General features: G+C 40.9%; 1 protein-coding gene across 5 annotated transcripts in view; it reads right to left on the reverse strand.

The window, feature by feature from the left end:
- Nucleotides 1-13,769, reverse strand: part of KIDINS220 (kinase D interacting substrate 220) — a 60,733-nt gene extending 46,964 nt beyond the window's left edge. For 4 of the 5 annotated variants that reach the window (XM_035109887.3, XM_088665709.1, XM_035109886.3 and 1 more), the window contains exons 1-4: nt 13,488-13,769; nt 2,489-2,625; nt 951-1,049; nt 428-526 (exon numbers count right to left, since the gene is read on the reverse strand). In XM_035109887.3, the coding sequence (XP_034965778.2) occupies nt 428-526; nt 951-1,049; nt 2,489-2,596 (306 nt within the window). In that variant the 5' untranslated portion in view covers nt 2,597-2,625; nt 13,488-13,769. Of the gene's footprint in view, nt 1-427; nt 527-950; nt 1,050-2,488; nt 2,626-12,332; nt 12,368-13,487 lie in introns of all 5 variants that reach the window. The other variant, XM_088665708.1, reaches the window with a different exon arrangement.
- Between the last annotated feature and the right edge of the window lie 152 nt (nt 13,770-13,921).

Below are 13,921 nucleotides of genomic sequence, written 5' to 3' on the forward strand. Positions count from 1 at the left end.
GTGGCCCTCCAGATGTAGATAGACTCTCAGCAGCACTCCAAACACTGTTGGATTACAGCTCCCATCATCCATAAGAATTTCAAAGGCTACCAGAATTTTGATAAATTTTCAAAAGAACAAACTCTGAAGCACATGGTAGGATGGAGCTATGCTGCCCACCTGACCTCTCTCAGGCTGAGTTGCTTCTGCTGGCAGCAAGGTCGGCACAGTGCAAATGCCATTCTGCTGTACTTGCTGGCGTGTTTACACCACACCAGCCAGAGGGAGGTCTGGTGAGTGGCACAACCCCAGCATGCTGTTGGCTACTAGAAGTACAGGTCTATCTGTGCTGCAGCTTAATAAAAAAAAAAAGGTCTACACCTACTGAAGGACTAAAATGTTATTTGTTTATTTCATGCCCTTCACCCTAAGGTCCCATATGTCATACCATGTCTCGATGTTCCATGTTCACATTGCAATTAAGTAGCTCTGACACAATGGCAGCATGCCCCTCTTTAGCAGCTGAGATAAGAGCTGTCCAGTTATCCTAAAGTGAGAAAAATGAAAAATTAACAGTCCAATAGCTAACTAAAACCAGAGATTATGCCAGTTGAGGTGAAGTGACTGTACTTTGAGACTTCTTATCCCAGGACAGGGAAGGACAATGTGGTACCCTTGATATGTTGTAATATAGACTATAACTCCCATCATCTCTGAACATGGCCATGCTGGCTGAGATTGATGGGAACTATAGTCCAGGAACATCTGGAGTGTACCATTTGGGTACCCGATTCATATGGGGTGGGGCAAGTGATAACATACACACTCTTGTCTGGACCTTTCGTGCTTACAAGACTCCCAAGCCTAGCACATGGGAGGGATTAACAAAAGAATTGCGTGGTCAAAATAGGACATGCAGCAGGAGGAGAGAATAATACAGCAAGGAATTAGATCACCCATTCAATACTTACTGCATCTTCCAAGTTGCAGTTGGCACCTTTCTTTATCAATTCTTGGACAATTTCTAAGTTGCCTTGCTCAGCAGCTAGCATTAACGGAGTCTGACCATTCTGAAATTATGTGAAACATGCAGTTATATTGTCAGAAACTAATGAATTGTACAGATGGTCTTACAGGTAGATTCTTATACAAGAATGCTGCTAATGTTTTACGTGTTGCTTCACAATGGCACACAAAGTGTAATTTTTAAATAAACAAACAGAAATTGTAGTACAACTCCTGAAAACATTATTAGAAAGATGGGTCCATTGTTACAAGTTTTAGCAAACTGAAGGGGCACTGTTTACTGCTCCTTAATAAGCATCCTGTCGTCGTCCCCCCATATTATACTGTAAATGTCTGTTTTATCCAAAAAGAATTTCTGATCAAACATTCATTTTCATAAAGGATTTTGTTCTTGTTGTTGTTGTTGCTATACTCCAATAGAACATCATCCCACCTTGAAATTATGGTGTTCTGATAGGTTTTTAAATCTATTTTTCCATGTGGGCACCTGATGGATTATTGGCAAATTCATATCCATCACTTGGTATCTTTCCACCCATTGACAATCAGCTGAACACTATGAAGTACCTCTACTCTACTTAAAAGTAGCATTTATGAGATGAACTGTGGGGCTCAATCTGTGATGTTTGTTTCACATATCCAAGTCACCACAGTTGATGATTACAGAGTATGGACTATTGAGCAGCATGACTACTTTAAATAAATAAAACCATTCTACATGGATTTTGAATTTCCTACAGGAAATAAATTGTAGCACAAAAGTGTACTTTCTGAAAACAAATGGAATGGGAAATAAAATGGAAGAGTGTTTAGCCCTAATTATGCTGTTAAAGTGAACAGCAATGAAGAGAGGAAAATGGCTAAGACTGAAACCCATCAACAGCAGGAAACTTTTTTTTTCCTGCCAAGGGCTACAAGGATAATCTGCCAGGGGCTGCATGGTGGTAGTTATGTGAAACCAGAGCCAATTATGGGGGAATCCAGAAACAAAAAGGTGTCCTTAATTAATTAATCCAGAATAACGAAAGCCCTGCTTCAATTTCACCATGGAGATCTCGTATTAAAATATCCAATCCTCTGCAAGTCTACTCAGAAGTTAAGTCCACTGGGCTTGAAGAGGTGTCTCTCAAATAAGATGACAGAGAGGTGTTTTTTTTTAATTATTTCTTTATGCAACAGATCTCTACAGTTACTATGCTAGAAAACAAGTGAAAACAGTTCCTTTCTGACTTAGCAGGCAGCTATACACATGCATCACAGAAACTCTATCAGAGAGTGGGGGGAAAGATGTCTTTTTCTCCAAGTTATACAACTAGGAAAAAAGTAAAGAAACGTCAATTTATTTTTATCAAATAAAATTCTTTCTCCTCCCCCCCCCCCAAATTCATACCTCCACATTGTGGCACGACAAAGCAGCATATGTTTATCGATTCTAAAAATGTATGTCTACAATATTAAAACATATATTACAAATTTATCTTACCTCATTCCTCTCATCCACATCTTTGACCTTCTCAAGAAGTGCCTTCAAAGCAGGAACATTTTCTTCTTCTACATATGTCACCAAACTCTGAGACACGAGACTCGCCATCTTTAGCCAAACTCCACAATGCTAGTTATCTATGTTAACAAGACAAACAATTTTAATGTATCACATGATGTTTTTGCACTGAGTGGAACAATACAATGACTGAAAACCTGCTGCAAGAAATAACTTCTATTGTGCCAAAATTGTTCAAGGTGCTCCAAACAGAAGCAATACAGTCCCCATCCAGAAGATTTTAAGTCTGTGTATACATATGAGGTGGTAAGGAGTAGCCATGTCATGCTGAAGAGATGGAGAAACATGGGCATGAACTAATAGAGCAGAAGGGTGGCATAGGAGATTGTCCATGAAAAAGCAGAAGTTTGGTTTGTGAAAAGCTATGTTAAATTTTTATTTAAAAAAAAAAAGATGTCAACCCCGAAACTTAAATATTAGCCCACCATTGTAGAGTTAGCTTCTGAGTGTTCTGTCTGGCGCTTATTCAGCTTGAAATAAAACATTTAAAATGCATTTTTAATGCAGAAAGATTTCAACAGAAAATAGATTGGTATCTGTTGTTTAACTGAATTACTAAATGTTTAGTCATCTATTTGGTACAAGCTTTACAGCTAGGAGTCAAAAAAACATCTGATGCGAGATCAGCTGACATCAGGGCAGTTGAGCTGGGCTGCTTAAGAAGAAGAGGAGAAGCATTTGGACTTGATATCCCACCTTTCACTCCTCTTAAGGAGTCTCAAAGCGGCTAACAATCTCCTTTCCCTTCCTCCCTTACAACACTCTGTGAGGTGAGTAAGGCTGAGAGACTTCAGAGAAGTGTGACTACCCCAAGGTCACCCAGCAACTGCATGTGGAGGAGCGGGGATGCGAACCCGGTTCACCAGATTACAAATCCACCATTCTTAACCACTACACCATGCTGGCTCTCCTTAAACCTTAACCAGAGCAGTACTGATTTAGATTGGGCAATCACCTTAAAATGGAACTTAATCAATGGGACCTACCATAAAATGTTGCAGTGCAGAACATTCCTATTCAGGTTTCCCTGGACTCTACTATACACTTAAACATCCTCTCTCTGCCACCTCCCCACCCCGTTTTCCTTTCCCCTCCTCTCCTCCTCCTCAGTCTGGATTCTGTACCCACTGAGTCCTCAATGGTTCCCCACCTCACACTTCCCCCCCATATCTTTTATATTCCTGTAAATAATCCTGTTGTTCTCCCAAGCCTCCCAATACCTCCCTCTTTTGCATGTTTAGGCTACACCAGGATCAGTACTCAGAATGAGTTCCAAGCAAGGACCTGCAAAATAATAATGCAGCCTTATCCATGGTGTGCATCAGTAACCTGCCATTGTAGCTCAGGAAGCTGAAAAAACAAAAGCTAGCATCAAATGCAGGAATCTCTGCTTTAACTTGGGTCCTACTTCATATATACTTCCCGTTCCCATGTTTTGAACATTTTAAAGTGAAACCGGTCTGCATGCAAGTTAAAGGAATAGAAGTTTTCTGCATGCAACTGAGTTCCTTGATTTAGCCTGGAAGGAGGTCACAGGGGGCAATTTACTGCAACCTGAGAAGTGTGTGTGTGTTCACGCATGGCATGTGTATATGAACAGGAATCTAAACCAGTCTCAGCCCCACTTCATCTGCAATATTAACTATGGATTACACTGCAGAGTTTCTGTAAACTACTAACTGTCAACAAGGCTGCAATAAGGGTATAATAATGAACTGCACTGCAACATTATACTACTCTCTTAGCTACTCTGGGATATTGAAAATAAACTATTCTAGAAGACAAGCTTAAGTGAGCTACCTGAAATCAGCTAAAATAAGCTTTGCTTCCTCTTAGAAAGTCTCCAACTGTACCATCATTAGCAAGAGGGAAAAAATGCCTGGACTGCAATTCTGCTAACATTCTACAACTACAGAAGGAAAAGCACAGGTGATCAAATTTGGGGAGAAACTGATTTTTATAACAAACTGAAATAACCAGTTTTCAGGACAATGTTGAACTATGCATATGTTGTAAAATTTAAGCTGGTTCCTATGAAACCAGAGAAATGGATCTTGACCCAGGGAGAGCTCAAGGATCCAGGCAAGCAGACGAATTTAAGCGTCTCCTGCCCACCAAATGACAGAGACCAAACCAGGACGTACGAAGCAAGGCACTTTTATTTTTGCTGTTGCAACAGGGTCCTTCCTCTCACACAGGAGAACAAGGAAGGAACCCCAAACAAAGATGTCTTGCCCTTAAAAAGAGATTTGAAATTGGTTTCAGCCCACCCCCCAGAAGCATCATCCATATGTCACAGAAGGGGTGTAGCCCAAGACCCCTCTCCCTAGATTCATCATAGGTACATCATGAAAGGGGAGGTCTGGTGGCAGTAATCTGAGCAGTCTGGACCCTGCCCCCTGCCCCCAAAACCTAATCAACAAAAGAGAGAGATATTTACATTTCCCTGTTTCCCAGCCAAGTTAATCACAACCTTTTGTCTGGCACTCAGGTATCAGGATGCCAGGGATTATCACTTTAATTCCTGAGACAATGAGAAGGTTCCCCCCACCCCACTTCTTCCTTGCAGAAGAACACCTGGTCAGAGAGAGTCAAAATGGTGTCAGTCAGGCCTGTTTTCCTGTGCTGCTTCAGACATGTTTCTGTACATTCATGTACATGTTTTATGAACAATTATTATATATATATAGATATGACCTCAAAATTCTTATAACACATATTACACCATACAGATCCAGAAGTATGTTACTTTTTTAGTTTAATTTAAAAGCAGCATCAAAACCACTGATGGCTGGTTAATATAAACCCAGGATCTCTGCCCTGCCATCTTACCTGTTTAAGATTACTAATTGCTGTGAACTTATATGGCCTGTTCTGTATTTTTTCATGGTTGCAAGCCTCACATTTGCAAGCAAAGCAGAAAACTCTGAGAGAATGGCCGTTTGGAGCTATGGAGGTAATTTGTCTAGTAAAATTGGCAGTGCATTAGAGACATAATCATAAAGATAGAAAATTTGCTGAAAAGAACTATAATTTATATTACAAATTATTTTGGGGTAAATGTTTGATTAGTAACTGGGTTTGTAAAAACAAAATTAAAAAATCCTTCCAGTAGCACCTTAGAGACCAACTAAGTTTGTCATAGGTATGAGCTTTCATGTGCATGCACACTTTTATTCCGTCTGCAATTTCTGTCATGCACGTAACTTGCAACAACTACCCGGTATAAAAAAAATTAACACACCTTCCCCAGAATACTATGGATCTTCCTACATGACATCTATTGGGTCATATATTCTCAGTTATCCAGTATGCACGTAACTGTTGAGATGAGCAGCAATAACTAACTTCTCTAACTAGGTCAGGTCCCTCTATTCTGTGTCCTACCACACCCAAGCATAACCAGGTACCATACAAACTTTTACACAACAATTTGAGAGATAAAACATGTATTTCATCTGAAATTGTCAGTAAAAACTGGATTCACAGCCCTTGAAAGGCACTGGCTCCTTCTTACAAAGCTACTACCTACTGCTTTGAAAACATTTCTAGCTATCCTAAACAGAGAAGAAAACATCACATAATTTCACCATTTTTGCACTCCTGTTCAGATTGGATACCTGGGTCAACTTTCCCCTAATTAGACTACCAAGCCTTGATTTGAAAGTGGTTTCTGGAAGCATGCTACCTACGCTTCCAGCATCTACACTGTTTAAAAGTGAGGCGCAATTGCTGCTTTGCTATAAATTCATTTTGCACATTTCAAAGTCCTGTGATAACTTAGTTGCTGAGTCGGTAAAGAACTCTCTTTAATGTCACTTGCTTTACTCTGCAACTTCAATATAAACCGCAAGCGACTGATGCTACAGTAATGTGGAAATAATGTTTCCTTCAACAGTCTGTTAGGATAGATAGTCCCCCCTGCAAAAAGAGAGAGAGAGAGAGAGAGAGAGAGAGAGAGAGAGAGAGAGAGAGAGAGAGAGAGAGAGAGAGACCGATGTGTGCACACTGTGGGGTTTTATCAGCCATACATGTTACCATCTGTGGAGAAACAAGGAGCTAAGGTTGACAACAACATCTGTAGAGAAACAAGGAGCTAAGGTTGACAAAAGATTTCATAGATGTGAGTAAAAGCATTTGGATATGCATTATAGGTGACGCAATCTTTAGATTGCTGACCCTAAGGCAATATGGTACAGATGAATGAAAACAGAAGCCTGAAGGGCAGAAAGTCCAGCTGCTGAGGCAGCATTTGAGGTAAGCTGGTGTTTGTAACTTTGCACTTCCTGTCTAAGAGAAGTCTTACTGTTTTGTGGGATAATCTTAGAGATGGCCTTAACAGATTATTCAGTCATAAAAGCTTTGAGCCTTTGTGTGCTCTTAACACACCCCATAGGTCTCCAACTTCATATGGAGTAAAAAAACAACAACCCACCTCTATTGCATGTTAGCATGTTCTGGTAGTCATATTTGGTCTCTAGTCTACTCTCAGTGAATTAGCCATGCTTAGGTGAAATATTATTTTTGACCTGTTAAACTTACTAGTTTTGGTTAAATGGACAACTGAATTTAACCAGTGGAGCACATAATATCTTTATCAGCTATGGTATGCAGTTTGCTGCTCACCTGGTCGACCAAGGCAAGCAGTAACACACCTCGAGCAGTAACTCAAAGTGGAAAATAAACTCTCATCTCTTTCCTCATGCCATCTATCTTTCTGCTCCCCACCATCACTGTGAGGCTATCCCAGATGTTCTCCAAAACATCATCATCATCATCATTATTTTCACAATACAAGAAATAGTATTAGATCAAAATTCACCCTCCAACCCTTTCCGACTTTTAAGGATAAGCAAAGCCACCTGAATAGGCTCAATTACCAGAGATTTGTAACAAACCCTTATATGCCATTACCATACCTTCTGTGTTTATCTCTATCAGACTATAACACAATGATTCTGCAAACAGGATCAGGGAGATATCCAAAATGGTTCTAATGACTAGAGCCAGTAAAGCAGCAGAATGACAAACGGAAGAGGTGAACAAGAAAGAAACAGGTGAGTAAACATGCAGTAAATTAATGACTTTCAAGGATGCCTTCTTTCTCAACTTCCATACCATGTAATTTATTCCTGGCAACTACTCTCAGCACCTTTCTCCTCTTCAGCTTCAGACACTGAGGCATGTGGCCCAGTCACTATTATACACAAAAAAAATATTGTACAATGGTAGTGGGGGCTTGCTAGAATAGACAAAATGTAACAAGGCAATGGTGATGAAGATGATATTCTAAGCAACTGGAAGCAAACAATCACCATTAAAACACAAACACATCAGTGAAGTCAAAAACAAATTCCTGAAAGAATCACACGTATGTGATATCGCACAGCATGTGTTTTGAAATGGCAACATTCACAACTGCCTGAGATTCAATATAAATTGCAAGACAGGCTGAACCTATGTAATATCAAGAGCACTGTACCAATTCCATTTAAATAAAAAGGGAGAAGTAAAATGCTTTTGAAAAACATGCTGTAAACATTTACAGCGTGTTTATGTTGCCTTAAAAAGGTAAAGGTAAAGGATCCCTGACAGTTAAGTCCAGTTAGATGACTGAGGTTGCGGTGCTCATATCGCTTTACAGGCCGAAGGAGCCGGCGTTTGTCCACAGACAGTTCCACATAAAAGCAACCTGCACAAAAGTCCAGGAAGTGTCATCAACGTATGTTGCCCTCAGCCACATATATGCAATGATGAAGTACCGTAAGTTAATTTTAGACTCTTACTTTTATGGATTTGTTGCAAGGGGGGGGGTGTATTTTTGACAAATCTTCACATAAAAAGATTGCATACATGGATACAGATTTGACCATACTGCACTTTATAATGTTTTTTGTACTACTGTAGATATTTCCAAACTTATCAGCCAACTTAAATACCAGGATTTTCCCACCTCCAATAGCTCAGATGGAGGAGGCTTTTGACATAGTTTCACACTGCAGTCCCATACCCATTTACCTGGCTGGAAGCAAGTCCCACTGAAATGAATGGGGCTGACTTCCAAGTAGGAAGGATTGCACTTTCAGTTATTCTAGATTTCCTTTGAAATTTACAATGAGTCTTAGTATTAACTGTTTGTGAAATATTAATACTGCTTGTTATAAGCTTGGAATAATAGAATATAGAACAGATTTTAGCATGGTTACACGTTGGACTCCTTTTACAGGAGAAGAATTTCACAGCAGTCTAACTTGCCGTTAAGACAGATGGAAAAGGTTGAAAGATAATAACTCTCGACAACAACACTTACTTCTTAACCATGCTATTCCAAGTAATTGCCATATTCTGCTTGCCTTATTCATAATTAACAGTTTCTAAAAATTGCCATGTAAACAGTCCACTATGCAACTTCCTAGAAAACTCTTAAAATAGTTACATACTGCTGCACATCAAAGGAAGCTTCTGCACTATGGTCTGTTGTGTTTCCATCTGTCAATTACTGCAAGTCATATGCTACACCTGAAAGTCCACCATGGCCACACAAACTCATTTCTAACCATTTTGAGATGGGTAGCCATGTTAATTAATCTATTGCAGCAAAAACAAAAATCAGTATTGTTGCACCTTAAAGACTAAGAGAAACTTTTTGAAAGAGCAACTGAAACTTCCAAGTACAAAGATATTAGAAATCAGTAACTATATTTCGACTGAAAACAGGGATAAGTGTTATACCAACAACTACAGACACAACTACAACTCTGTCCTAGGTCTAGGACAGAGGCAGACAATACCAGTTAGGCCTGGGTGATACCTGCTGTTCAGATCCATTTACAACCTATCAGATCCAACTGCAGATTCTGCAGTCATCTCTCTGCAATATGCAGAATGGATACTTATCTCCAATTTTAAAACCATTAGTGCCATCACACCACCCCAGAGGCTTCAGGAATGCTAAGGAAGTTTTAGCAGGGTTCACAAAGGGGCGTTGTACATGCTCTTCATTAAGATTTGCCGGATGATGGGTCAGTGTGTGTGTGTGTGTGTGTGTGTGTGTGTGTGTGTGTTGTGTGTAATAGTTCAAAAGGAAGTGCTATTGTTAGGATTTCTGCTTCTGACTAGGAGAAAGCTCATAATTTTCCTATCATTGCTTGATGACAAAGTCTTACCATAAGTCAAAGCATCATCTGATTTTGTCCTATCTAGGATGGTTTTCAGCAGCATCAAATACAGTTTTCACACCCAAAGCTTAAATCAGCGCCTTCCTCAACAGAAATCCCAAACCTGCAATGGCTGGAACACTCATTTGTCGTTGCCCCCCCCCCCAATTTCAATTCTTCTCCTGCGTTAGCAACACTTATACATAGCTCAAAATGGGAAAATGCACTCTAGCAAACACATTCCTAAGGTGTTAATTTCTTTATTCATTAGGATATATAGTACAGTACTAGGCTTGGGTGATGTATCAATATCAAGACCACAATGGCGGCTTCACCCAGCAGTAGTATATTCAGACTACCCAATACAAACATATAAAACTGCCTTAGATGTCCTGGGCAGTTAGTCAAGCACTGTAGAAAACACAAGAGGGGCCACACACTTACCATAACTTGAGTATTTCCACATTTAGGCCCTATATGCATGAGTGGAGAGAGAGGTAAAGCCTTTTCTCTCCATGTTCAAACTGATTTACACAAGGAGATGGGATGGGCCAGCATGTGCCATGCCCATTTCCATCTTCCATGAAATTCATTTCTACACTACTTGACTGTCTACTAAGTAACACCCCTGCCCAGAGAAACTGTTATTGGGTGTTTTAGAAATATTTAAAATAAATAGTTATGTAGGGTCTCTCCCAATCCTACTATCCAAGATCCTTTAACCGCAAACACAATCCAAGGCCTTCTCTATTATTCAGTCATGGGTGCTTCCTAATAATAAAAAAGCTCAGAGAATGTACACAATCACTCACTGATCTGCAAGGCTACAAATAGACCTAGCACACACACAAGTGCCATTAGTAAGAACACTATACAGGTACAACACAATCATTTATAATGCATTCAGTTATATTCCTCCCTCCATGATTTGTTACCTGGCAAAAGTTATTTCATCGGACTATAGGAGAGGGAGTGAAAGCAGGGCCACTATTAGCCCAACTCAGAGCGCAGAGACCTTTGGCTCATCATCTCTCTAAAATAGTTCCAATTTGAGCTGTTCGTTCTATGAGTTTGTAACTAATACTTAGGGCCTGGGTTGACTTTTTCCTCCTCCCCGCCAGCCCTCCCCTTGTATTATGTTTTGGACTGTAAGTCTGAGCTGTCTCCCTATTGATCTCTAATTATTTATTATTTATACTATTTCATAGCCACCTGATACCAAAAAAACCAATATACAAGAATTAAAAACAGAGGCGGCAACAACCAACCACTTTAAAGCCCTATGCGACTTGGGACCCTCGTACCTACGGGACCGCCTCTCCTGGTATGCCCCGCGGAGGACCTTAAGGTCCACAAATAATAATATTCTGGAGATCCCGAGTCATAAGATGGCTAGATTGGCCTCTACTAGAGCCAGGGCCTTTTCAGTACTGGCCCCAACCTGGTGGAACGCTCTTTCCCAGGAGACCAGGGCCCTGCGGGATTTGTCATCTTTCCGCAGGGCCTGCAAGACAGAGCTGTTCCGCCTGGCCTTTGGGTTAGACTCAGCCTGACCCCTGTGTTTTTCTCCCTCATGGCTTGGATTTATGGCCTACTTGAAATGAGGCTGCACTTTAAATTTTAATACTGTATTTTAATCTGTATTTTAATTAATTGTTTTTATGTTTTATTGTGGTTCTGTTGGTGTCAGCCACTTATGGCCTACTTGAAATGAGGCTGCACTTTAAATTTTAATACTGTATTTTAATCTGTATTTTAATTAATTGTTTTTATGTTTTATTGTGGTTCTGTTGGTGTCAGCCGCCCTGAGCCCGGTTTTTGACTGGGGAGGGCGGGGTATAAATAAAAATTTATTATTATTATTATTATTATTATTTGTCAACACAATTCTAAAAGCAACATCTCATAACCAGCAGAAGACAGACCAATTTAAACGCCCAGCAGATTAAGTGTCAAATGCCTAAGAGGAGAGAAAAGTCTTTGCCTGAAGCCAAAAAAATATTAATTTTAGCACCAGGCACATCTCACTAGGGAAGAACTACTCTGGGGATCTTTTTTGGTCAGAGAAGGATAAAAATTCTACAAATATGTATAAATAAGTGAATATGAAGAGGCCAACACCAGACTGTTAAAAACACTGCATAATTATTAACAACCTCAGGAACATTTAAATTTTAAACACTGGATGTATTCATCTCAGAAAACCCTATACTGTACAATGATTCCCCAGTGAAATATAGAAGTAATAACCAGGTTCACCGCTTTCAAAATAATTCATGCTACTCTTTTCATTCTTAATCGTTCATTTTCACAAATTCTTATAGAACACTGTTGCTTCCCTTTTCTTGAATTCCCCACCCCTCAACACTTTAATTCCCTCTACAACTGTAATTCAGTCAATATTCTCCAGTTATTATCCAGCTACAAGAAAATGAAATAGATAGCTAATTGCATGAAAATAAAAATTAAAAATAAAGGAATTACTGTAATCACAATCAGTGATATTTTTTATCACAATATATCATTCTACCCACCCATACGAATAATGGAATACCATTCAAACACCACATACTTAACTGGAGCTGGCAAGCATTATTGTTCATACTTACCATGTACCGTTTTTGAAATTCCACTTTTTCATCTTCTAAAAAAAAGCCCAGGGCACATATAAAACTCAGGGCACATATAAAACCTGGGAAGCTTCCAGCCATTTCTCTATTCACTTTCATTCTTGCATTTCTTAAACTACAAATCAACTACTAGACACTGTGTCTGCACAGCATCTAGCACACTGCCAATAGTATGAATTCTATTCTCTGAATTTTAAAAAAATCTTAAGATAACAATGCTAAAAAAATTCAGCCATCAACCTTCGTTAGACAGCATCTCCTTTGAGAATAAGCTTCAATATGTCCTTCAGTATTGTACCAAAATCCGGTAAGGCTGATACGGCTACAATAAAGCAGCAATGAAATAAACTTACCTGGAAGTAAGGCTGATTTAACTCATTAGGTGTTGCTTATGAGTAGGCATGCAAGGACACACACACAGTTAAATCTGAGACTGTTGCTTTTAAACAGGTTTACAATGATATCCCATAGTAGATGGGATTACTTGTCTGTTTTGTTTCCTTAGGGAAAACCAATTACTCTTTCCCACTAGGAAAAAACAAAAAAACAGTGGCTCCTTAAAGGCTGAACGGGGAGATTTATACCCCAAAATACACTGGTTAGACTTGTGTTTTCTGTGACACAGCACAACCCACCACACGCACATCTACTAAGAAATAAAAGGGAGGAAAGGTAAAGAAATAAACCCCACTGAGTACAGGTAAACAAGTGCATGATTTCAGCCTAATACAGCGACCCCATTTTCCTACAATTTCTCACCCCCCAAGACAACGGCAACTCGCCGGGTTTTTGACTGACACCGCAAACAAGCAGGGACTGAAGAAGCCACCCAGTCGCGCGTCCAAAACATTCACACGTTCGGGGACGTCATCGAGGAGTGGGGGGGGGGCGGAAGAAATGCACACTGAAGAGGTTAAAGCAGCAAACTGTACTCCTCCAAAAGTAACTGGGCAGCGACAACCAGCCTCACCACCACCACCGCTATTCTGACAGCGAGGTGGTGGGGTTTGGGGAAGGGATGGGAAGCAGGAAGATGATGCTGGGCGGTGCCGGCTCCACTTCCCTTTGTTTTGACAGGTTCACACGACCACCCACCCTCCCCTGGAGACCCCTCGCCCATCCAACTCCCCTTACCAGCAAGAACGGGAGACCCTAGAGATGGAGGAAGAGGGCGAAGGTGGTCGTAGTGGCAGCGTCAGGGCCGCCTCAGAGCCCGGCGAGGGTCTGGAGCTTCTCCTCCACCTTCACCACACCCCGAGAGTAGCGGCGGCAGCCATCTTGCTTTCTCCGCCCCTCTCTCCGTTCTCGGCGCGGTCACGTGGGCGCGGCTGGCCTCCTCCTCCTCCTCCGGCTGAGGCGGGCGAGGCTGAGAGCGGAGAGATTGAACGCCCGGGGGGGGGGCAGGAGGCGCGCTCTGCTGGGCTGGGTCTGCCCCGTGTCCGGGGTCATGGGGGTGGCCAATGCCCCCCCCACTCTAAATCAATACAAATTTGAGGTTTTGTCGCCGCCGCAGAACAAAAATCCAGGCTACGCCCATGTCAGCTCCACAGAGGGGGACCCGACCTCTC

Source organism: Zootoca vivipara, chromosome 3, assembly GCF_965207765.1.
Source record: "Zootoca vivipara chromosome 3, rZooViv2.hap1.1, whole genome shotgun sequence".
Lineage (NCBI taxonomy): Eukaryota > Metazoa > Chordata > Lepidosauria > Squamata > Lacertidae > Zootoca > Zootoca vivipara.